Source organism: Amblyomma maculatum, chromosome 3 (genome assembly GCF_055883805.1).
Source record: "Amblyomma maculatum isolate TAMU_Amacu chromosome 3, ASM5588380v1, whole genome shotgun sequence".
Classification (NCBI taxonomy): Eukaryota; Metazoa; Arthropoda; class Arachnida; order Ixodida; family Ixodidae; genus Amblyomma; species Amblyomma maculatum.
Window position 1 is genome coordinate 93,619,985 of NC_139346.1, and position 25,396 is coordinate 93,645,380.

The 25,396-nt window shown below is 45.4% G+C and overlaps 1 protein-coding gene across 3 annotated transcripts in view; it reads left to right on the forward strand.

Moving 5' to 3' along the window:
* The window catches only part of LOC146195334 (uncharacterized), a 51,304-nt gene that overhangs the window by 14,007 nt on the left and 11,901 nt on the right, over positions 1-25,396 (forward strand). For all 3 annotated transcript variants that reach the window (XM_084597779.1, XM_084597778.1, XM_084597780.1), the window contains 11 exons: positions 3,542-3,643; positions 5,177-5,470; positions 6,562-6,808; positions 7,151-7,488; positions 10,448-10,524; positions 12,774-12,951; positions 16,753-16,860; positions 17,371-17,434; positions 18,834-19,055; positions 19,865-19,968; positions 20,331-20,431. In XM_084597779.1, coding sequence (XP_084453905.1) covers positions 3,542-3,643; positions 5,177-5,470; positions 6,562-6,808; positions 7,151-7,488; positions 10,448-10,524; positions 12,774-12,951; positions 16,753-16,860; positions 17,371-17,434; positions 18,834-19,055; positions 19,865-19,968; positions 20,331-20,431 — 1,835 coding nt within the window. The remainder of the gene's footprint in view (positions 1-3,541; positions 3,644-5,176; positions 5,471-6,561; positions 6,809-7,150; positions 7,489-10,447; positions 10,525-12,773; positions 12,952-16,752; positions 16,861-17,370; positions 17,435-18,833; positions 19,056-19,864; positions 19,969-20,330; positions 20,432-25,396) is intronic.

Sequence of the window (25,396 nt, forward strand, 5' to 3'; positions counted from 1 at the left end):
AGGTGCGATGTAGTGACCTTAGTATGAGGATGTCTCAATGTAGCCTAGACTTGGATCACGAACGCAATAAATGAGTTAGTGGCAAGAGGAAAAATAGAGGAATTCAGGATCTTACTACAGGGAAGATATTCGGTTTAACCTGGGGCGACTATCATAGTGTTCAAGCGGTGATTAATAATTAGAGATTGATTATGGACTGTACACAAAAGAAGTAGGTGGTAGGATGGATAATGCCAGTAAGCTTTCTCAGGAGACAAAAGACCCGATTAAGAAGCACCAAAGCTTGAAAGCCTTTAACCGAACAGAATAAATAGAACTGGCAGAGCTAGCAAAGTTAATTAATAGATTTAAGATAACTGACATAATAAGGAGGGAATCGAGTATGCTCTAAAGATCGGAGGTGGCATGAAAGCAGTCAAAAGGAAACTAGGCATAGCCAAAAAACAGAAGCATGTGCTAAGAGACAAGAATGGTAACTAAGGTTATTACTAATATGATAATCATCTTAATGAGATAGTTAGTGTAGCCGAGGAATCCTACACTGATCTGTACAGTAGCTGAAGTAACCAGGATGATAAGACAGGCTATAGTGCAGAGCAGTTGGACATTCTGCTAAGTGCAAGAAAGCCTTAGAAGTTCATGAAAAGAGGGAAAGAAGCTGGTGAGGATCAAGTTAAAACAGGTGTCTTGAAGGACATGGGGAGATTGTATTATAAAAATTGGCCACACAGCGTACGTAATGCCTCAGGATCTCGAGCATACATGACTCTTGGAAGAACGGTGAAGAAACTTTCCAAATTAGGCTGACTAGCTTACTGTCAGTGTCTTGCAAGGCATTTCAGTAAGGTAATCTTTAAGAGAATCAGGGGAACCATAAATTGCGGTTGGCCAAAGGATCAGGCAAGCTTTTGCAAAGGACTTTAGACAATATGCAATATATATTCACAATATCAGTCAGGGGATGGAAAAATAGAAAAATGCACAAGATATGACCAGCCCATATATATAGCCTTTATATGTGTATATAGCAGTGGTACAGGCACTGTGGAACTATAGTGTAGAGGAGGCACAGATAGAAATATATGTCCCGCCAGGGTGGCGCAGTGGTTAGAGCGCTTGACTACTGTGCCCAAGAATGCGGGATCAAATCCTGGCTAAGGCAGCCACTTTTCGATGGAGCCGAAAAGGTAACCCATGTGCTGTGCGATGTGAGTGCACGTTAAAGAACCCCAAGTGGTCGAAATTTCCGGAGCTCCACTATGGCGTCTCCATAGCCTGGGTCGCTTTGGGATGTTGAGTCCTATAAACCAAAATAAACCTATCGAAATATATAACATATCTGTAGCGGCTGCAGTGCCGCCATAGTACTCCATAAAGAAAGTAATAAAATTCCCATAAGGACACTTGTAAGGCTTGGGGAGCGCTATACAGTGCTTATTTACAGGAAGCATTCAGGGATTACAAACAGTTGAAGATAAAGGTTAATGAAGACTATCTCAGTAATCTGTGATTCAGTGACGGCTTTGCCTTGCTAAATAACTCTGCTGAGGAATTGCAAAACATGATCAATGACTGAGAGAGGTAGAGCTTGAATGGTTGGTCTGAAAATTAATTTGTGGAAAACTATATGTTCAGCAACCTTTGAAGGGAACAGCAGTTTACAAAAGGGTAGCAAGGTATTGGAAATGGAAAAGAATATATCTTATCCTTGAAATCAAAAAAACTCATTTGCAGGCAGGGCAAGTCATGTGATGACAAGATAACTATTGGTTATTAAAAGTAACATACCATTTCCCAAAAGAACGCACGCTTATAAGGGGTGGCTGAAAGCTAGTTTGGTGGATGAAGGACGATCTAGGTCTAAGCTAGTTGGTTTATATCTCGAGTAAAACAACAACCAAATGGGAAACACCATGCAAGGAAGAGGACATGACATGAGGCTGCTAACAATTTATTAGGGTGACCAAAATATATAATGAAAAAGATTGAGACGATGAGGGGGAGTAAGATGAAAAATACACTCTGCAGTTGTGACGAAACAGAAGTAGTCAATGTCTCCGGATAAAAGCGAAGTAACAAGGAGAAAGGAAAAGGAAATAGCAAAAGGAAATATGAAAAGGAAATAGCAAGAAGAATAAGATTGGGATGGAGCGCATTTGGCAAGCACTCGCAGATTATGACTAGCAGCTTACCGGTATCGCTCAAGAGGAAAGTATACAACAGTTGCATCTTACCTGTACTCACCTATGGGGCTGAAACGTGGAGGCTAACCAAGAGAGTTCTACTTAAGTTGAGGACAACCCAGAGGGCTATGGAAATGGAAAATGGTAGGGGTAACGTTAAGAGATAGGAAGCGTGCAGAGTGGGTCAGAGAAATAACTCAAGTTACTGACGTTTTAGCAGAAATTAAGAAGAAGAAATGGGCATGGGCAGGACATGTAGTGCGAAGAGAGGATAACCGATTGTCGCTTAGGGTAACAAACTGGATTCCAAGGGAAGGAAAGCGTAGCAGGGGGCAGCAGAAAGTCAGGTGGGCGGATGAGGTTAAAAAGTTTGCAGGGGTCAAGTGGGTGCAGCTAGCTCAGAACCGGGTTAATTGGAGAAATATGGGAGAGGCCTTCGCCCTGCAGTGGGTATAGTCAAGTTGATGATGATGATGATGAACAAGGAGAAAACATGTATAGTAAAGACAGGTGGCAGAATAGGTAGACTCATGCCGTTTGCACTGCTCACTGAGCATTGCAGCACCTTGCAGACATGACATGTTACTGTTATATAATGCCGCACTTTTGGACTTGTGCATGCTCTTTCTTTCAATTGCATAACATTCTGAGGAATGGTTGCAATTGATTATGTGTAGTAGTTAGCTTTGTGCACACTGATACAGTATTTCAATATTTCATGTAGATTTTCCTTTAATGCCGCTACTCATTTCAATGCAAGATGTAAGAGCTGGCTGCACCCTTGTGATGCAGTTAGTAACTTTGTCTTACCCAGGAGGATTGTAATCTAGTTAAAAGAATTTTTTTTTCTGCTAAAGACAGTTCAAAAGTGTGAGCTGTTTCAAGGAAGAGTATACCTTAAGGTGCACTGTGTATGTTTGCTGGGAACAATGAAATGATTTGCCCAGTCATTTGAGGGTGGGAGGTAACACTGGCTACGTGTTGGATGCCCGTTAAAGTGCAAGACAACAGTAACACATGGTGGCATGCCTGGCCCGGAGATTGACCGTTACTTACTTTGCCCGTTGAGTGTGCTAACCAGTGGAAGTATTTTTTTAGACTTCTACGAGAGCAACTTGGGAGTTTTTCTTTAAAGTTCAAGAGCTAAAAGGTTCTTTTATTGCTGCCTTTCTGTCATTTCTCCCTCCCTCTGCCACAATTTGTGAAATACTTTTCCCCGGTGCTGTCTCAAAAGAATGAAGACTGAATAGCTGGTCTGCAGGGGTGCGGCTGGGCTTGCCCCAGCGTAATAGTGGGCACTTGTTATTTTTGCGCTGTTGCATGCAGCTGCCGCTGCTCCATGCATGTGTTGTGTGCAGAGCTTGGCGGAGGTGTTCCGCTGCTTCATCTGCATGGAGCGGCTGCGGGATGCCCACCTCTGCCCCCACTGCTCCAAGCTTTGCTGTTATGCCTGCATCCGAGTGAGTACCACGAATGGGGAAGGCAGGCAGCTGTGCAGAGCAGTTCTAGAGGTTACGGCAATACCCGTTTATGAGCACGTGGCACATCACTGCCAACGCTTGTAATAAAGGATAAAATACTGTGCTGTATACTTGTGTGATGCATTTTTGAGGTTAGAAAAAGAAGGCTCAATTGATGCATATAGTATAGGTTTTCCCATGGCCGTTCTAAAACTTGCTTGGAATAATGGCTAGTGCAGTTTGGATGCAAGAGATGGCTTTCATAGAGAGGTTTGTGTGTGCCTTTTACATGCCGACTTACTTAAATATGGCTTTGTTGGACAACTGCAGTCCATGATGCATTTGCTGAAGCCTGCAGCTGTTCATTAAATTCTGGAAAATAAAAGTGCTCATCAAGATGCACCAGGCTGGTAGCATCATCTGCATTTTAGTTTACTTTTAGTGGCCTTGCTTGATGGAAGGCATTAAAAAATATTCAGGGCTCACACACGCTGTTGTTTTCATTAATTAACCACCAGTACCAACACTAAAATCCTAGCCGACTGCTATACTTTTCGCTTGTGCATGCATTCTGAGTACCGGGTCAGCCACTTAGGCTCAGAGCAAAATAAGTATTCATATATTCACAGGCAATCAATGTGATTCATGGGGCATGTATGTGAGAATATTATTTTTATATAGCATCCTCACGTGATTATGTTACTGCATATGCAAACGAATGACAGAGGTGTTAACGCTTGTTTCTGAATAATTTATTATGCAGTCGCAGTTTTCTTTTAAATGACCCTAGACTATATGGGATGTATGCTCTTGATTTTTTTGAGGCGAGGCTTTAAACAAGGGGGGTGGGGGGGGAGGCAAGGGTTTTGTGTGCTAAATTTTTATCTCGCCATATGAAAGCAGGGGCCCGAGTTGGTAGATCCTTCCAATCCCACCATGCCATCTGATCTCATGAAGTCACACAACTCGCCAACCAGTCACCTGTCTTGCGACTTCCATGAGCAAAAGAAACATTAATGAAGGTGCACCATAGCATCTCCGATCTATCAATTCCTGGCCTAGCCACCTGCCAGAGGTATGCGTGTAACATTCCGAGGCGGTGAGGTTTTAAACTGGGGTTGCAGTGGTGTTGGCGTTTGTTACTTCCCTATTACCGCCTGACAGAGGCATGCTCATGATTTTTCAACACTGCCAGGCTTCAAACGGTTCAGTCGCTAACGCTTACAGACAGTTTTCTTTTTTTCAGCTTAGAGGTATTAACACTCTCATGTCAATACTGGAACACAGTAGTACAAAATTAATGATACCTACCTTATATTTGAAGGAGTGGAGATCAATTAAAGATGGCAAGTTATTATACCTGTTGCGAACAGCAATTGGAGAGTAAAAGATCAGTGTGCACCTCAGCAGAGTAGAAATTGAGTTATCCAAACTGAAAAGTTTTCTGTTTTTCTTGCAACTCTTTTTTTTGTTTTGTTTTGTTTTTTTAAGTCTCATGTGGTGCTGACAGCCCTGTGATTTGCACCTGTGCAGCGCTGGCTGACAGAGCAACGATCTCAGTGTCCACACTGCCGAGCATCGTTGCACCTGCATGAGCTGGTCAACTGTCGCTGGGTAGAGGAGGTGACGCAGCAGCTGGACACCCTGCAGCTGAGCTCAGCCGCTGCCACTGCTGGCACCAGTGGGGAGGCCAAGCCGGGGTCTCCTGAGCCAGGTGGCGGGCGTGACCAGGAGCGCTGCCAGCACCACAAGGGCGAGAAGCTCAGCGTCTACTGCTGGAACTGCCGCCTCTGCATTTGCCACCAGTGTGCCCTGTGGGGGGGAACGGTATGTTTCCAAGGCAGGGAAGTGAGTACATGTGACAAATTTGGAGGGAAATGAGCCGTACTTTCATTTGCATTAGCCCTGCTGTGGTGGTGCAGTGGTTACAGCGCTTGACTTCTGTGCCCAAGGATGTGGGATTGAATCCCGGCTGCAATGGCCGTTTTTCAGTGGAGGCAAAAAGCAAGGTGCCTGCGGGCTATGCGATGTCAGTGCACATTAAAGAGCCCCAGGTGGTCGAAATTTCTGGAGCCCTCCACTGTGGCATCTTTCATAGCCTGAGTCACTTTGGAACGTTAAACCCCGCAAACCGAACCAAACAAGAGTACTTTCATTAGCAGTTTTGAGTGCAGTGATCCCAGTTGCTGAGGCAATGAGTAATTACAAGGCCATGCTGTTTGAAGATGAGTTTTTGGGTTTGACTTGCGACGGTTTCAGCCATGTTTTGAAAAGGGGCAAACTGCAAAACTAAGCATTCTTTTTGCATTTTTGGAGCAACTGCAGGCTATTGAAACTAAACCTCCACCTTTTGCTGAGCTTTCTCTGCATGGATAAACATGTAGGTGCAGTCATAGCGGTATTTAAAGGTGCCAGGTTGTTCAAACTGTTTCCAGCTCTAGAGGCCAATAATTACAGGGAGAAAACATTATTGAGACACTGAAATGATTTGGGAGAGGGAAGTGGGAGTGGTGTTGACACTGGGTGGCAGTCACTATTCCGAGACATCGTTGACTGTCACCGTTGCTTGAGCTCTCTGGACCAGTGCCCGCTGGGCCTCCAGGTTCGATCTGGACAGGGACGCCTCCCAGCCCTATCTAGTTGGCAGGCCCACACCTCTTTTTATAGGTCAGCATACTGCCGGCGGAATTTGCACCTACCCGTAAATGTCGGGTCCACGTATGGCGAGATTTAGGAAAGACCCAGTTGGAGTTATCGAAGGCAGCATTCCTTGGATCTGTTGAGGCCCTCAATGGGTCCCGTCAGGAAGTGGAAGGAACTAGGAAGAACAATCAGGGAAAAATAATCAGTGTGCTATGTACAGATGCAATTTGTTTGTGGCGTCCTGCAGAAACAATGAATCCCGACTCATTTTGCAGCACTGTGGGCATGTCTTCAAGCCCCTGGAGGAGGTGCATGCACAACAGGTGGCAGCCGTGCGGGAGCAGGTGGGTGCCCTGCGGCGGCGCCTGGTGCACCTGCTGGGCCTGGTGGCCCAGGTGGAGCGCTCGGTGGAGGCTGTCCGCCAGGCCAAGGACCTGCGGGTGCACGAGATTCGCAATGCTGTCGAGCACATGATTGCCCGCCTGGATGCTCAGCTCAAGGGACGCCTGCTCTCCCTCGTCGGTGGGTGTCTATTGGTCGCTTCACTCGGCTACTGTGCTTTTCATGTTTGGGGTGGCACCACTGGGGCTGCTGGTCTTATCAGGGCAATTCCTGTTGATCGGTCTCTGTTCATGTGCTGATGGGTGCAAAGTGTGTGCAGCTATTGACACAAGTTTACACTTTGCTTGTAAGGCACCAAGCACTTAGAAAAATTTGATGGTTGTTTATGCAGGGGGAATTAAAATTGCGAACCATCTGTCCTAAAAAAAATAATAAAATTGTGAAACCATGTTTAGGAAGAGTGCTGAAACCATTGTTTGTTGTCTATTTGTCTTCTCCCCCACCACCAATTCTCGTGAGCAGCGCAGAAGAATGCGCTAACCCAGGAGACAGAGCAGCTGGAGCAGCTTCTGCAGGCGGCCGAGGCACAGCTGAGCTCGTGCTCACGCTCAGAACTGATAGCGCGATCGCCCGAGATTGTGCGTCGGCTGGGGGAGCTGCTGCAGCGGCAGCCCCCGTGCTCTCCTCCACTGCTGCTGCTGCCAGGGGGGGGTCAGGAGTTCCCCTCGGAGATGGTGCCCCCCTACGAGTCGAGCGCCTTCCTGCTGCGCAACTTCTCTGCCCTGCAGCAGCGTGCTGACCCCGTCTACAGCCGGCCCCTGACCACATCGGGGCTCACGTGGCGGCTCAAGGTGTACCCGGTGGGTGCCCGCCGTCTGCCCTTGAAGGGCTCATAGAGGAACTTTTTTTGGTGGTTAATAACATTATTAATGCTTTAGAATTAAAACTCTTGATAGGGAAAAAAAAAAAAATTACCCGACATAAAATTCAGTGATTGACTGGCGACGTCACCTGACTGTAAGTGTTGCCATTGGCCAGAGGGCAGTGACATCATCTGACTGCGTATAACCCCATTAGCCAGAGGGAAGTGGCATCGCCTGTCTGCATGTGATATCACTTGACTGGGAGTAGCATCACCTGACCGAAAGCGTAAACTACACCTTTCAGGATATCTTCTTTGTGCCTATGCGGCCACTTCTTCACACCTTCAGGGAATCATCTAACCACCAGCTAGATGAGTTGAAGAAATGTCTGGTTATGTTCAGAGATACATTTAGGGGTCTAAGACATTCATGAGAGCTTGACACAAAACTCTATGTAAAGGCAGCAGCAGCTTCCAATGCTATCATATTGCCAACTCGTGATGTAAGTAAAATTTTATAGATCGTTGACTTAGCATTGCATCTCAGAAATTTGATGAAAATGTGAGTTGTGTGGGCCTAGGAAATTGGTGTGCCTAAATATGTGTGGCCTGCTTTCATGTGACATGGTGCATGTGACCTGGAGAACCTTAGAGTGAGGGCTGGTAAGTTTGGTTGAGGGTGCGGTATAAGGAAAAGAGATCTGGGGACTTTGTTGTTTTTGCTACTTGCAGTGGCCCATGTGCAATAGTATTCCCTCTTTACTTTTTGAAGCGTTTGAAGCTGTGAGCCCTGAAGTTTGACTGGCTAGAAGTGTTGCATAGCTGAACGCCACTCTCTGCATGCGGCACTCATTACGAAGCACGCACAGCGTATATTCGAATTTCCAGTCCTGGACTACTTTGCTGACAGGTCTCGGCTTCCGCTCTAACAGAAAGCAGCGTGACGGTCACATGACCATACAAGTTCCCTCCCTCGGTCGCTTTTAACAGACAATGCCAACCATCAGTCACCACGATGCATTTCTTTCGCTGTGACGCCACATTCACATTATCTTTTGGCGTGTGTGTAATACTAAAGATAGATAACAGAGGCGTGAATAAATCAGTGCTTTCCACGAACGAAGTGTGATTTACCTGAATGTGAAATGTTTTGCAGAACTTAGTTTAGCAGGGTTTGCTGGCCATTGCAGCTTGCAAAGTTCTTCCAAGCGCCCAATTCACTGCGCTCGAAAGATTTTGCAAAAGCATTTACGACAAGCATTAGTTGCACCAGCGCACAGCGTTTCATTTGCAGTGCTTTCAGGCCTGCGTGCTGATCGAGAAAGAAGTCAAGGACATCTAGACAATGTGAATAAACAATCCTTGTTTGGGGCTCTGGACACTTTCATGTGTAGTGAAATTCAAGACAAGAAAGTGAAGATGCAAGATTCAAATGTCTTACAGCAACTTAGAGACCAGCCACGGAGGTTGTGTCATTATTTAGCGCACAATATCGTCTGCAGGGACACGAAAAGTACTCTGAATGCGCTTTGAGTCTAACTCAACACGGGCTCCATTCCAGGAGTTGTAGTGGTGATCGGAACTTCTGGACTGCCCGAAGAAAATCGAACGTCAGACTGAAAATCGAGCATACCCACAGGTGTCCAAAACAGAGTCGCTTGTTTGTTCCAATTAGCAAGCTTATGTGGTAGGAGTGGTAGATGTGAAGGGAGAGGAATAAGAGAAGAATAACAAACAAAGCACACAGGATAACTAATGTGTTGCATTGCTGGTGGCTTGCACCCCAGGAGGGTAGGGTGAGGGTGTTTCCTTTAGGAAACCACTGCTGTGCACCTTGACGCTTGATACTATTTGCACTAACTGACTTGGAAGCTAAGAAAAAAATAAAGCTGCTGAGATACTTTCCTCATTTCTTCATAACAACTTTCTTCCTGCATTTAAAGCTTTGTCTGAAGTTTGATAACATTCTGATAATGGCACCTGGCTCAACCGACAACCTCAGTCCGATCCAAAGTCTGGAGAAATCTTCTCAAATGGTTGTAGCACTAGCAACACTAAAATCTTTAACAATGGTGGAAAGTAGAAGATTGTTCTGGGTGAACAAGAGATAAGGAAAAGAATCAATGTTTCCTTCTCGCAGAAAATTTAAATACATTTGTTAACCAGGAGAGAATTGCAGCACATTTCTTATTTAATCAGGAGGTTGCTACATGACTCCTTTTTTATGCTTTGTGAGGGAGTTGAAAGGGCTAAATGTGTAGCAGGCAGTATGGGAGCTAATCTGCCTTTCACGGCATGTGGCGCCCTCTGGGAGTGGCTGAAAATTCGTCTGCCACTGGTTGAAAACATCCTCGGGAGGTGTAGCTGCCTGCGAAATGGCGATGGTGTGTTCTTAACAGCTACCACCATCTGTCGCATACGCCTGTCATGAATATGGACTGCGCATGGCCCCCGAGATCAGCTCTGGCTGCGCCGATTGCGGAGGCCAAGAACTGCGCATGGGTTCGTTTTCAACCAGGGAAGAGGCGCACATGTGCAGAGTGGCTTTGTGAAAAAGGTGGATACTCTTTTACATCTGGCATGGCCAGCACCAAGCTGTGTTGTTAAGCCTTCATATCCCGCTAGTGCTGACCAAAGGCAATGTATCATACATTGTCACTGTCAACAGAGTTACTGCAGTTTGGAAGCTACTGCGAAGTAAAGGCTGGGAGGATTCTTGGTTTTAGGAACATGACATTTTTTTAGGGGTGACATGGTATCGTGTTCTGGGTTTTACGTACTAATGAGCAGCGAAACAGTGCTTCTTGGGTTGGAATTCAGCATCTTCAGGCAGTATGGTTCAGGAGGGCGTTGACTCAGTTTTTTTTTGCTACTTGGCTTTCTCGCGATAAACATGCTGACTTGTGTGTTGCCTAAACGCTGGCAACAGGATGATTGAGCCTCTTATTTTTTCACAGGATGGGAATGGCGTTGTGAGGGGAAACTACCTGTCAGTTTTTCTGGAACTCACAGCTGGCCTGCCAGAGACATCCAAGTGAGTTGTGCTTTGCCGCTCGTTTAACCACCCTGACTTAGGCCACTCCACGGTGCTGATTTAGCGCGAATATTTTTTGGCAAATGTTTTTGTTCTTTTTACTAAAGTTGTGCGAATATTGAAATTTTTGAATCCGATATGAATGCTATTGAATTTCTGATCAATGAAAAAAAGACTAAACTGAAAAAACCCAGCAAATTGGAAATTAAAAATAGCAAACATTGTTTGTCATGTTTACTGCAGGATTCACATGGTGTATTTGCAAATAATATTAAACTAGAATTGCACAGAAGCGTATATATCCTGCAGAAAAATCTAGGTGGCCAGTTCGAAATCCGCCGCCGGACACCCACCGGTAAAATGGGTACAAGCGTCCCCCGGCCCGGCGCCCGGCTCTCTCAGGGGTGTGCGTTTGGAAGAGGCTCTGCTAACCCTGCTGTGCTCCTTCGAGGGCTTAAAGTTTCGAACAAACTTATGACCTGCAAAGGTCGGGTTCTGTATGCCAGTATTTTGTACATAAAGGATCTGCACGAAACCGGATGAGCTGGTACATTACTACCGAATATGGTAAACTCTCGTTAATTCGGCCTTCAAGGGACCAGAAAAAAAGGCCAGAATTAATAATTGCTCATAGGAAGTGTTCACTTCATATCTCTTTTTTTTTTTTTTTTTGTATGCAAACTACTTGCCATAAGGCATATTATATAAACTCATGTAAATGGTTTTCCGTGAGGAACCGGAGCAGGCTCCCGCTCTTAGCGTTGTCGGTGAGCCATTTAGAAAAGTCCTCTTCCCTTGTTGTGGTTAGACCCACTTCGCGCAGAATCTGTGTCCTTGATTCCCTTGTCCCTGCACAAGTCCATAGTGTATCCTGTCCTTCTTGTGTTGTGTGGTGTCAGTGAAACTGGCATGAACATATCCACGGTAGCTGCGTCATGTGGGTGAAGTAGCTGCACTCCAGACCTTGTCAGTTTATTATTGACTACAAATTAGTCGAGCAACGCCGAATTGTAGTGTCTGTTAGCATCATGCTTTTCTGCAGTTGTGTAAATACATTGCTAGATTTCTCTTGGCATCTGTATGTTTAAAACTGTAGCATGTTTGGTATTTGAATGCCTTTTATGCTAGAATTAATTAGCACGCTGCTTACTGGCATTGGGCCTTGATTACCGTTTTCTTCTATTTTCATATTAGTAAATGGTCATAAACGAATGGATTTACTTTTATGTCCTTGCAATTTTTTCACCTTTATCAGTAGTGTTCTTGAGAGTGATGATGTCGAGAAACACATTCATTTTAGTTTATTTTGCTTTATCATATGTTGCAAATATTTTGGTCTGACTGAAAAATTTATATCAAGGATACTGAAAATAGCATTTTTTATGTAGTGTCAGAAAAGTTGTCTAGTGCAGGAATATTTGCTATAAGATCTAATTGGCAAGGTTTTAAGCAAATTCGTAACATTTTGAGTGTTTTAACTTCCCATTGCAATTTTTTATTTAATTTTTAAACATTTATGTTTGGCATTTTTTTTTTTTTTTTTTTTCAGTAAGATCGTGTTGAGTATTTGTGGCGAGAAAAAAAAACTTATTTAGAAATCAGGTTCTGTTGCCGTGATTTTCATGTATTTTGCTTTTTCTTCTTTATGCTCCACAGATTTGGAATTAAGAAATATTTCTGAGGATTAAAAAAAAGAAACTGTCTGAAAGGAAGTGGAGGGGAGTTTGAAGCCGCCCTATATCCTTATGCCCATCATTCTAATTTTGAAGCTTTTATAGGCTAGAAGAGACCAAAAAACGGAATTCTGGTTGTGTACATATATCACTGACCAAACTCTCAAGTAAGTTGCGTGCATCGGCAGCAAATTCTCTGGCGCGGGCTTTGAGGACTGTACATTATATAGTGGCAGCCTATCCTTTTGTAGATGACATCAGTGTGATTCCATTAGTGCAAATATTTCATTACTGGATTTTTTCGGTAATAAATGTGCCTTTCTTGCCGGAAATGCATTAATGTAGCCTGGAAAGGCCAGATAATTAATTTTTACAGAGACAACAATTCGGTGGGGTTGCCCTGATCTGCATTGATCTCCTGATATGTGCGCTGTAGTTCAGTGCTAGTATACTGCAACAAGAGTGCCTCAGCTGCGATGCTTGTGTCCTAGTCGTTGCTGAGTAGGTTCACTTGAAACTTGAAGCCGTGACAGGAAAGTCAGTCAGTTCTCAACTTGTCCCCTGGCTTGCTCGTAGGTACGAATACCGTGTGGAGATGAGTCACCAGGGGGGCGACCCAAGCAAGAACATAGTGCGAGAGTTTGCCTCGGACTTTGAGGTGGGCGAGTGCTGGGGCTACAACCGTTTCTTCCGCCTCGACCTCCTTGCTTCTGAAGGCTACCTCAGTGGGGATACCCTGCTGCTGCGCTTTGAGGTGAGCATTTTCTCCGTGTTGAGTTGCTTGTGAGCGATTTGTGCATTAGCCCTATTATGTTGCAGTGCTTACCCTGCTCTTCACATTACAGTGCAGTTTTTGCATTTGTCTAGTGGTGTCAAATTGTTCAGCGCCTGACAGTCATCTCCATTTGGTTAATAGGGCACAAAGCTCTTTTTTTTTTTTGTACTAGATACTTACAAAACCAACAAAAAAAAGTTAATTCCTTGCACCATGGCACTGGAATTGGAGCATAGTAAAGCTTGAAAGCTCATGAACACATGCTTATTGCCTTCATTCTTTGTGTGCTTTTTGTTGTGGTAACTGGACATCACTCTAAAAGTACTACTGATTTACAAAGTAGTTGTCATGGTTTCGGTGTCACTATTTCTCACAATTTACAAGGTACAGCTTAACTTTCGTGCTGCAAAACATCAATCGTATTGTAGAAAAGCCATCATAGTGACTTGCTTCTTTGCTTTTTCATAACAAAGCTTTGATGTTTGTGCAAGTCTTGTTTTCTCTCTCTTTGTTAGAATTCACACACACACCTATTTGGCATCATTGAAGAGTGACAAACTGTTGAAACTGCCTGCTTGAGTGGTCCCTTTCATGTCTTTGAAAGAGTTGTGGCCAGTGTCAGTGGCCTTAAGAGAGAGCACTTTTTGATAACAATGCATTCCTTAGACTGCTTCACTCGTGTGTTCCACTTATAGCAGTGTTGAAGTGCCATGGAAGTATTGTTGTTGTAACCAGGTCAAGCTGAACAAACAACGAAGAAAACGTGGCATACTTGTTAAATATTAAGAAGAGGAAGTGGCTTACACTTTTCATATACCTGCATGCAGAAACCTGTAACCATTCAGCTTTGACTGCTTCGTGGCAGTCTTGCTGACATTCCTCTGCAGGGTATTCAATCTCTCATCAGCCTAAAATGAAGGCAGACGAACAATGGTGCACTTGTATAACATGTTTTTATTCCAAATGCTGCCTAACAAATTTTTATATGCTGATAATTTTTATATATATGCTAAAATTTTTATAGGCGTACAATTCAGCGTGCACAGCTTTGGCGGCAAAAAACGAATTTGGAAAGTTTACATTTTTATCCCTTTTGATCAGTCAGCTGTCTCATTATACTTCTTGAAGCAGTTTTATTTCTTTAGAAATTTAAAAGACTGATGTGTGAATGGTTACCACATTCAGTGTCTTTTTACAAAGTTTTTGATGCCACTATTTTACCCATTTTTTTCTAGTTATCAAAAGTTTCTATCGCCATTTTGAATCAGCTTTTTTCATGTGAAACATATAAGCTTTATAATACATTGTCATTGAGGCTAATCCTTCTAGATTCAGACAGCTCCTAAACGACTATCTCAATGAAAAATAATCTTCCTGTACCTACCAAGCCCTGCAAACTGACCAGCCGGTTTTACTTCCATAGCTGTTATTTGAATTTGTTTTATATTTTTGCCACTCTATCTGAATTAGTTACTCTTGTCTTTTTTCACCTTGTTTTACCTGCTGTCTCTATTTTGTGTTTTTATCTTATCTTGTTATTTTCTATATATATATATATATATATATTTCTATCCTTCTATATTACTTTGATATTTATGATCATGTATGACTGCTGAACAACCCTGTACCCCCCCCCCCCCCCCCCTTGTGTAATGGCCCGAACGGGACCTTTAAGGGTTAATAAATGATGATGATGATGATGATGTGTAAAGGGTTAAAGAACTCAAATAATCAGAGTCCTCTACTACGGCATTCCTCATAGGCTGCCATTTTCATACATTAAACCCCTTAAACCAACATAAATATAAATGGCACTATTTGCTTAGTAGTGCTCATTAGAAAGTAGTGAAGGCACTTACTTAGCAACAATGCATACTGTTATGGCAGTGCTAATGCTTCAACTCTTAAGGTTACTTAAGCATCTCCAGAGTTTTTTTTTTAATTTTTTGCTAAATGCACTTCAGTGGTCAGGGTCTCAAAGCGTTTATACTGGAGTGTGCCCCATAGTATAGTTGTAGCTTATGAGTGTAAACATATTACAAGTTCTTCATGTTTTGCTTGAGTACAATCTTGTTCAACCCGCCGGGGTGGCGCAGTGGTTACGGCGCTCGACTACTGTTCCCAAGGACGCGGGATCGAATCCCGGCCTCGGCGGCATCTTTTCGATAGAGGCGAAAAGCAAGGCGCCCGTGTGCTGTGCGATGTCAGTGCACGTTAAAGAACCCCAGGTGGTCGAAATTTCCGGAGTCCTCCACTACGGCGTCTCTCATAGCCTGAGTTGCTTTGGGACGTTAAACCCCACAAACCAACCAACCAACCAATCTTGTTCATTAAGTGCAACATGTATGCCCTGCAGAAAAACGATCTCATTCCAGGAGCATGCTCTGGGTGCAGTTATGAACTGGTGTTCATTTCTTGCATGAAATTACTTCCTAGCAGGGATGAAAATTAAATGCATCCTTTGGGAATACATACATACATACATACATACATACATACATACATGCATGCATGCATGCACGCACGCACGCACGCACGCACGCACGCACGCACGCACGCACACACACACACACACACACACACACACACACACACACACACACACACAATTTTATTTCTATTCATAAATACAGATTACATTTACATTCTCGTGCCCGCAGAAGCGCTTGTGGGCGGGCCACGGCAATCGACGGGCGCGTGCTCCACGCCAAAATAAACAATAATAAACTAAAGGTACATCATACATGGCAAAAAGACTTTCACGTAGCATGCTGTGTAGAATTAGTAAACAACCATTTTTGGGCTTCTCGCTTAACTTGAGCAAGAGACGTCAACTGTACAATTTCTTTCAGCAGTCTATTAAAGTGATAGGGAACGGAATGGGGACGACACCTTTTTCCGTAATTAGTGTACACCCTTGGTAGTTTAAAATGTTCATTCCTGCGAAACACTGTAGGTTTATCCTGAGGGAGTTTGAATTTATTCGAAAAAAAATTTCTTGTGATAAGTACTAAAGAAAAAAGATCTAATAGAGGACAGATTTCTGCATTGATTAGTTTAGCATTCTCATCTAAGTTTTCTGGGACAGTCCCATACATGCATAATATTCTTTGCAATTCGGTACAGCAGTTTATTCACCTGAAAAATTCTGAAATTCGAACAAGAGCCATACACTGTGACACCATACTGTAATACAGATTCACCCAAAGCTCTAAAAACCATTTTATGGTGCCTGATTGGGCATGTGAACCTTAGCTTGAACAGTTGGGCTGAAACAGCTCGAAGACGATTGACAACATGTTGGATATGCGTAGCCCATGACAAATGTTGATCGAAGTAAAGGCCAAGGTATTTTACTGTAGATGAGAATGGCAAAGGCTCACATTGACATTCACTACACCCAGCATCATGCAGAACAATTGTTTCACTCACGGGCACATTTTTGTGTGGGTTTCTAAAGCACAACAGGATACTTCTGCTTTTATTCAAATATATTTGGTTCGAAGCAAACCACTGCACTATACTATAAACATCTGCTTGTAGCAAGTCTCTGGCCTGTTTAAAGGATCGATGGGACATAAGTAGTGCTGTGTCATCTGCATACTGAAAAATGGTTGGTAGTACGTGCTGAGCGTATCGTCGGAGTCCGGTATCCGAGAATGTGGCACTGGGAACTGCTTCCTTGGGAGTACCCTTGTACTTTGTGCGAAGAGAGTTTGCGGGGTGTGGTGTGTTGCATCTTCAGTGCGTATGTCTTCACGTGCGTGTCTGCATGTTCAGGTGCGACCACCTACCTTCTTCCACAAGTGCCGGGACCAGCAGTGGTACCTGGCACAGCTGCAGGCGCAGCAGGCACAACTGTTGCAGCAGGTGCAACAGCTCAAGGAGGTAAGGCTCTCTCCGGTCCGTGCTTGGTTGGGTGCCTACAGCAGTAGCAAGCACAACAGTGACACCAAGGCTACTTGCGTGCAGTTAACTATGGTTACACAAAACCACTTGTCAGCCTTCCTGCACTGCTAGAATTGGCTGGAAATTTTTTTTCTTTTCTGATCCTCGTTTCACACATGTTGAAACGCAATCTCAAATGTGCTAACTTGTGGCAGTTCAAAGTGGTTTACTCAGAAAACTTTTTGGTGACGTATGGTGAACACTGTGAATGCACAGTTGGCACATTTTAAATCCAGATTCTCAAGTTGAGCTCTGCGATTTCCAGTTCAGCGCAACTATTGGAATTGTGCTTGGTTGCTTTTCTTTTGCTGAGTTGAAAATATTTAGCCGCTGTCTGCGTTTCCAAAGCCCCCGCCAGGAAGGAAGGAAGGGAAAATGAAGGCCGATAGTATGTACCTATCTGGTGTTGCTCCCTTTCCATTTCTTTATATGCCTTGCGGTCTCTTTCAGAGGCTGGCAGCTGAAATGGCAAAGAATGAGGCAACAGGTTCCTACACCCAGGAAAATGCTGCTGGTGGGTGTTTTGCTTGCCTATTACATCAATTGCCTGCTTTTATGAACGAGCTTTCATGCATGACTGTTTCACCTTGACAGTTGTGATGCTAGTACATGGTAACCTGAGACGGCAGTCATATTGCAGTGGCAGAGAAGGTGGCGCTGTGTTACGAATGGGCAGTGGTACTGCGTATGTGCTGTGGCCAGTTTTCAGTGCCTTGCCTACGGCTTGCTCACATAATTTATTTAGAAAGCGGAGAATGTTTCCAAAACATTTGTCACCATTTATTCACTGGCACCGGTAGGCGGACTAGTTTTTATGTCCAGGCCTTTTTGGTCTTAACCTGGATAACGAGTGATGCACTGTCTGCTGGTTATTGATGTCAAGGCAAGGTTTCAGTTGCTGCTGCTTGAATTAAGAAAGGACTGACTCGCTTTCTGTGATCAGTCATCATTGGCATAACTGGTGCATGTTGCGAAGGACTAATATATCATTTTTACTGTCCTCTTGAAGTCGGCTCTTCCTCTGCCAGAATGTGAGAAGCTGGCTTGAAGGACAGAAATTCTTGTAAATTGTGGATGTGGAGTCCCTGAAAAAACATGGTTTTCTAGCATATGATAAAATTGTTGTGGACACTTAGCACTGCCTTTAAAAGGTGTGACACAATAGAATAGGCTACCAGGCCAGATATAAAGTCCTGCTTTAACTAAGCCGTGAGAACCTGCCTGCGTGGTCTAGGGGTAACGTGAATGCAAGTGTCCTGGCAGGCCGATTCTGATACTACCCTCCCACGTGAAAGGAGAGGCCAGAGGCGGCAGCTCCTGCCAAACGTAATATCAGGCAACCCAACGGCCAGTTAGCACTTGGCCATGTCACCCGCCAGCTACCGCCTGCTGACACCATGCTTGTGAATTTTTGCTCACACTGCCAACGCCAATGGCCACAAACACCGGATTTTTGGTGAACGGGGCCTTTAACGCTATTGCGTGACCAGAACTGCAAGACACTGTACTGTCTTTGGATTCAGCGCAGGTTACGGTTAAGGAACGAATTCTGAGTTTTCCTCAGTGTGTGGGCCCTAGTAGCTATGGCTTTCAGATACTGAGCACGAGCTTCTAGATTTAGTGCGGGCCATAGGTGAGGGAATATCAATGGAGGTGAAATGTAAAAACTTGTAAACTGAGGAGCCCCAGGTTAGTACTTGTGTTAGTAAGGAGCCTCCTCCTGTGGTGCGTCTCGTTGCTAGGAGTGCTGCTTTGGCCTGTACACATTGTCAGTATATAATTGATTTCCTGGCCCGGTGAAATGTAGACACTTCTAACCTTATTGCCTTAATTGTTGGGGTTCTGCGGCAATTTTGCCAACTTTGTGGGGCACACCTTCCAACACTCTTGACCACCACCTTCTGCGAGAACAGAGCAGCCCAGCAGTGCGGGCGACTGCGCTGGCCCCAGTCGGACAGCGGAGCCGGACTCTCCCCAGTCTGACCTACTGCCTGCCAGTCCCCAGCGCCAGCAGAGCTCCCTCATGGCCAGTGCCAGCACCAGCGGCAGCAGCCTGGAGCAGCAGATTGCAGCCAACCTGGCTGCCTCAGTAGACACACTCACTGCTGAACTGCTGCGTTCGGGCCCTCAGAAAGGTTGGTGGTTTATGCCCTTCTTGTGCCTTTGAAGCTGCCTCAGTTGCAATGCATGATGATGGCGGGAGGTTATGCCTCATTTATTTCCGCACGGTTTTTCTACTCTTGTTATCTAGCACTGCAACTGGCTAACTGTACCATTAATGGCAGGGCAGCACTGAAACCAATGGTAAATAGCAGATGGTATTCTGCAGCTTTGAATAATAGTGCCAACTCTGACTTGTTGGGGGCATTCCAGAGGTTTAGAGAAGGGAATTTAGCAAATTTGGCAAAATCCTAGCAAGATGTGCAGCAAAGCTCAGATATGATTATAGCCACATCGGTGCAAAGGAAAACTATACTCTGCTCTCACAGAAACTTTAGTTGAAAAAAGAAAAAAATCGTCCTGGTCTAGGGTTTGAACCTGAGACCATCACAGTCTGAAGCATTGCTGCACAAACTTAGCAAATCAGGATGTTCAGCTTGTCAGATAATGGGGCGAGGGCGAACTGACCAACAACTCTGAAATGGGAGTGATGTTGGTCAAATGTGTAGGGCAATCCCAAGACCGAAGTCAAGGTTATAGAGAAAAGGAGCAGGAAGAAACAAAAGAAGGAGAAAATGGAGAGACGTCATGGCTCATGTCAGATGTCTTCACTAAGCTGTAGCTTGGTTTATACAGTTGTTTATTTTTTGCTTCCTTCTTTAGCTTCCTAGAGGGAGGACGTTGAGTCGCTAGTGTATTCAAAGGTAGCATCCTGATTTCTTGTGCTGCGTGACTATGAACTTGCTGCTGCCTTGCTTGCAACTTTATTCATTCTTCATCGCAGATGTGACCTGCCGGTCTAAGTCAGCATCTGCCCGACACCGTTGGGCATCGCGCCCTCTGGGGGACTCCTGTGATGCTGACTCTTCTGGCACAGAGAGCAGTGAGGTGGGCCTTTTTTTTTTCTCTGACACAGGCGGTACCTTTGATTTCATGTTACTTCCTGTGACGGGCCTTTTTGTTGAGTCAAAGCCATTTGACTGAGACATACCGGTGCGGACAAAAGTAAACGGAGCACGAAATTTCTTTCTAAAATTTTTACCGTGTTGCATAATTGAAATTGGCAGTCGTGATATGTGCGAACCTGTAGTTGACGCCAGTGCCCTTTCACTTGGACAAATATTGATTTCTTATCTAAAGTGCAGGACGCGTGATTTTAATTTGAACAGAAAAGTGGGCTTTGTTTACTTATGTCCGCAGCTGTATGTGTGCAGGAAAGTCGATGATGAGGCATCATATTCTGTTTGCAGTGTGCCAGTGAAGGTGAAGTGGACAACAGAGTCACCAGGCTACAGGGAGGAGCTGGCACCAGTTCCACCTTGGATGAAAATGACATTGACGAGGAGACCATGTGAGGGGGCGCTGCATTACTTCTTCTCTGCTACAGCAGAAGCAATTTTGTTTAGTGAAAGTGAAATTGTGGGTAGTATGAATTTTCTGTGACCTTAGAAAATGTTCTCATTCTAAGTTTGTCTGATTGGGCACGAGAACAAACTGTAAAGTTCATAAAAAAAATGATGATAATTTAAGATACAGTGAAAGCTCGTTAATTCACAACTCGTTAATTCGAAATTTTGGATAATTCGAAATAGTCATCGTGGTCCGGTCCGCAGTGCATAGAAGTCCATGCGCGTAACAGCTCGTTAATTCACTCAAAAATTGGTGCCGCCACCCATAATTCGAACTGCGCGCCGCCAAGCGGCGCTGTTAAAAACCATCGCTAGAAGCTTTCACGGCAGAACGATAGATGGCACAACCATCGGGGCGCCGCTAGGTTGCTGGAACAAGTATTAAACAGTCTTTCCTGCCGCGACTCCTTCGAGGAACGACGTTTTAGTGTTATCGACCACGGTTTCGTGTTGCATTTCGTGAGCCCTCGTTTTGCACGCCGCTTGTTGTGAGCTTGTGTCCGCGAGATGTGTTCGCGTGGGAAATACTGTGCCAAGACGGTGAAGGAGAAAGTGGCTATTTTACGCGAGGTGGATGAACGGAAGGCCAGCAAAGTGGAAATCGCGAAAAAGCACGGGATTCCACCAAGCACGTTGTCGATGTACGTCCGAAATAGGAAGGCCATCGAAGATGCCTATGAAGCCAAAGATTTCGCCAGCAACAGAAAAAGGCTTCGGTTAGCCAAGTATCCGGAGATTGAGACCGCTGTGATCACGTGGGTGAAAGAAATGAGAAGCGCTGACATTCCACTGAGCGGCCCAATTACCATGGCGAAGGCGGCCGATTTCGTCCTGCGCTTGAATGTGGAAGATTTTGTCGCCTCCGAAGGATGGTTTCACCGCTTTAGAGACAGACATAATCTTGTCTTCCGGGTGTTGTCTGGAGAAGCCAAAGAAGTGGATGCAGAAACTTGTGCCACGTGGCGAAGCGGTGCTCTGCAGCAGTACTTAGAAAGCTACTCGGCACATGATATATTCAATGCTGATGAGACGGCTTTGTTTTATAAGCTCCAGCCCGACAGAACAGTAACATTTAAAGGGGACAGCTGCGCTGGCGGCAAGCGAAGCAAAGAGCGGATTACTGTTCTGGTCGCCGCTAATATGACCGGGACGGAGAAGGTCCCTCTTTTTGTTGTCGGCAAGGCACATAAGCCTAGATGTTTCAAGAACATTAGGACGCTGCCGACGGAATACTCCGCCAACAGCAAGGCGTGGATGACGGGCGAATTGTTTAAAAAATGGCTCTTGAAATTCGATCGGAGGATGGAGCTAGGGAAGCGTCAAGTTCTCCTCATTGTGGATAACTGCTCGGCACACAAAGTCGACGCCGAGCTGAAAGCCACAAGGCTGGTCTTTTTGCCCGCCAACACGACTGCGGCCTTGCAGCCGATGGATCAGGGGGTGATCAGAAACATCAAATGTTTCTATAGGCGCCACATGATCGAGCGCATGACTTTGTGCACTGGAAACCAGAAGACCAGCACCATCACATTGCTCACAGCAATGCACATGTTGGTGCGTGCATGGGAGCAGGTCACGCCGTCCACAATTGCAAACTGCTTCCACTACTGTGGCTTTGCTGCCGGAAGTATGAAAGAAAGTGGCGACGATGGGAGTCCGGAGCCTCTGCCTGCGGCTGTGCGTGCTGTGCTGCAGGACGTCAGTTTTGATGATTACGTTGGAGTAGACAGCGATGCAGCAGTGTGCGGTGCCCTAAGTGATGAGGACATTGTCGCTGAAATTGTTGGGGAGCAGTCTGTCCCAGAAGAGGCAGAAGACGAGGACGACGACGAGGAGCAAGAGCCCGTGCGTCCATCCGCGGCAGAAGTTATGGGAGCGCTGAATGTCGCGCGCCTTTTCTTCAGCTTTGAAGAGGGGGAAGAAGACTCCCTGCGTCGCATTCCCATGCTAGAAGACCGAGTGAGTACGGTAGCCCTCAGAGAGAAGAAGCAGAAGATGATAAGACTTTTTTGCTAAATAAATGTTTTTCGTGCCCTCCGGGCATCAAACGCCTTCATTTTTGCTCACTTTCATTAGTTCGAATTTTGGTTAATTCGAACTGGCCTGGCGGCCCCGTGGAATTTGAATTAACGAGCTTTTACTGTACTTGGCAATGCGTCATTTCAGCTCTGCTCTTGATGTATTTGAACCATAGCCATTCACATGCGGAACATGTAGAGCTGAATGGGGGCACTGCTTGGCTTTGGCAACAACAGCCACCAATGCAGAGCATGACTATTCCACCAATCTCACCTTGACCTCCTTTTCACTTTTCTTCCTGTTCACCTTATTCTCCTCCTCATGCTCTCTTTGCTATCGTCTACCCTTCTCTGCTCTCCACATTTGCTCTTTTATTCTCCACTGCACTCTCATAGTTTGCTTTGCTTGTTATCTGCCCTCTGATCAGGACCATGCTGCAGCATAAAGGAAGCTGTGCAGAAAAGACAAACAAAACAAATCAAATGAGCATGTTTTCCCTTTGTTCACTTTTGCACTATTTGTAGAGAACTTGTCATGTTTTTCTTGGGTGATTCCTTTACCCCTTTTATTATTGTAGGAAAGCTGTCAAGCCATGCACTGATTACATGTCGTACACGTTTCATTCTCTTCCCGAGTCGGTCGCTCAAGAACATGGTACAGGTATTGAATTGTCTGTCCTCCATTCATGCACAGGGTGACCGAAAAGTGCTGTATGCGAAAAGCAATACCGTATTTACTCGCATAATGATCGCACTTTTTTTTTAGAACACTGACGTAAATTTCGGGGTGCGATCATTACGCGGGGTAAATTTTCTACAAAAAATTTTTGAGCACCGAAAACGCAAACAAGTTGCAGGTCAGACGTCTTAGAACATATATCTCGATTACAACCAAAAATAAAAGCTGAGTAAGGCTTACCTTCGCAATAAACACGCACATTAAGCATCACATGGAGTGCACAATGCCCATTTATTTTTTTTCGTCAGTACTCTAATCAAAGTCTGAATCCTCGCCATCCTCGCTTTCACTGCTGCACGACTCATCGGAAACAGCAGTGTCGTTGCTGGGAGCATCTTCACAATCCCACAAGAAGTCATCTTCCGTTCCATCCAAAGCGTTAGATATGCCTGTCTTCTTAAAACTCTTAGCCACTACCTCGTCGGGGATACTGCTCCACGCTTCTGTGATCCACGAGCACAGCATCTCCACGGATGGCCTTCTAATCTTTCCGCTCGGCGTCAAATCATGCTGGCCCATCGCCATCCACTCAGCATAAAGTCGTCAAACGTTGTCCTTGAACGGTTTGTTCAAAGACACGTCGAGAGGCTGCAGCAGCGAAGTCAGGCCGCCAGGAATGACTGCAATGTCCGTGCGCAGCTCTTTCAACTTGGCACGCACGCTGTCCACAAGGTGACCCCTAAAACTGTCCAAAACCAGAAGCGAGGGAAGCAGAAATGCTCCTGGTCTTCCCCAAACAGTCTTGATCCAGTCGACCATCAGGTCTGCAGTCATCCACCCTTTCATCTGTGCACGCATATGGATGCCACGGGGAAAGTTTCCCTTCGGAATAGTCTTCCGTTTGAAAATACGTATGGTGGCAGCTTCCGCCCGTCGGCCATCACAGCAAGCATGACTGTGCATCGCTGTTTTTCTGCGCCAGACGATGCCCCGAGCACCCTTCTCGTTCACAGTTGTATTCCGGGGCATGTCGAACGTCAGTGGAGTTTGATCGGCGTTTCCAATTTGCGACATGAGGTAACCGCATTTTTCGCGAAGCCTAGTGACGAAGTGATGGAAGTCTATCACTTTGCTTTCATACGCGGCTGGGAGCCGCTGGCACAACGACGTCCGCCGCCTCAGGGAAAGTCCATTCCGTAGCATAAAGCGAGTCGTCCAACCGGAGCTAGCGCGGAAATCCTTTGCGGCGATTCCCAGCTTCCTGGCAGTTGTGCGCGCCTGCGTCTGTATCATTTCTAATGACACTGCACAACCATCCTTGCGCAGGTCCCTCACGTATTCTAGGACCGCCTCCTCAACACGAGGGAACTTGCCCATTTTGGGTCCACGGAAAGCCCGCCGTGTCTTGTTCGTAGCCATCAGCTTCGCGCGCTGCTTCTTCCAATAGCGTATCCTCATTTCGTCCACGCCGAAATGCCTACCAGCAGCGCGGTTGCCATGCTCCAGTGCATAGTCGACAGCCTTGAGCTTGAACGCGGCGGTGTAACTGGCATACCGCCCCATGGTGAAATGGCGTAAACTCGCACAAAAACACAAAGCACGCTACGACGCTGCCGAATTGCAAAATGGCGAACGCCACAAAGCATGGAACCATGGGAACTCCAACGTTACTAGACTAGGTTGGGAACTCGTCGGAATGCATTCGCTGCGGGATGACTGCAGATCAACCACCAGGCGGCTCCATGTTCGGGGTGCGATCATTACGCGGGGAATTTAAAAAATGGAATTTTGACCTCAAAATTCAGGGGTGCGATCATTACGCGGGTGCGATCATTACGCGGGTGCGATCATTTGAACAAAGGAAGGAATTGAGGCGCGATTTTTTAAAATTCAAAAGCGCAATGAATTTTGTAAAGTTCAAAATGTCCACCTGCTGCTTTTACGCAGGCTTCCATACGCTTTTGGAAGCTCTTCAGAATTGCTGCAATGTCTTCGGGAGTTATTTCGTTCCAAGCCTTTTCTGGAGCACGTTTCAAGAATTGCAAGGATTTGTGCTTTGAAGAGCACACTTTTTGCTCCATTATCCCCCAAACAGCAAATCCCGTTATATTAAGATTAGGGGAATTAGATCGCCAAACATCCTTTCCCTCCTTCCCCTAGAAAGCGAGAACATTTGCCTCACACCACTCGAGGGTCTTTTCCACTCTGTG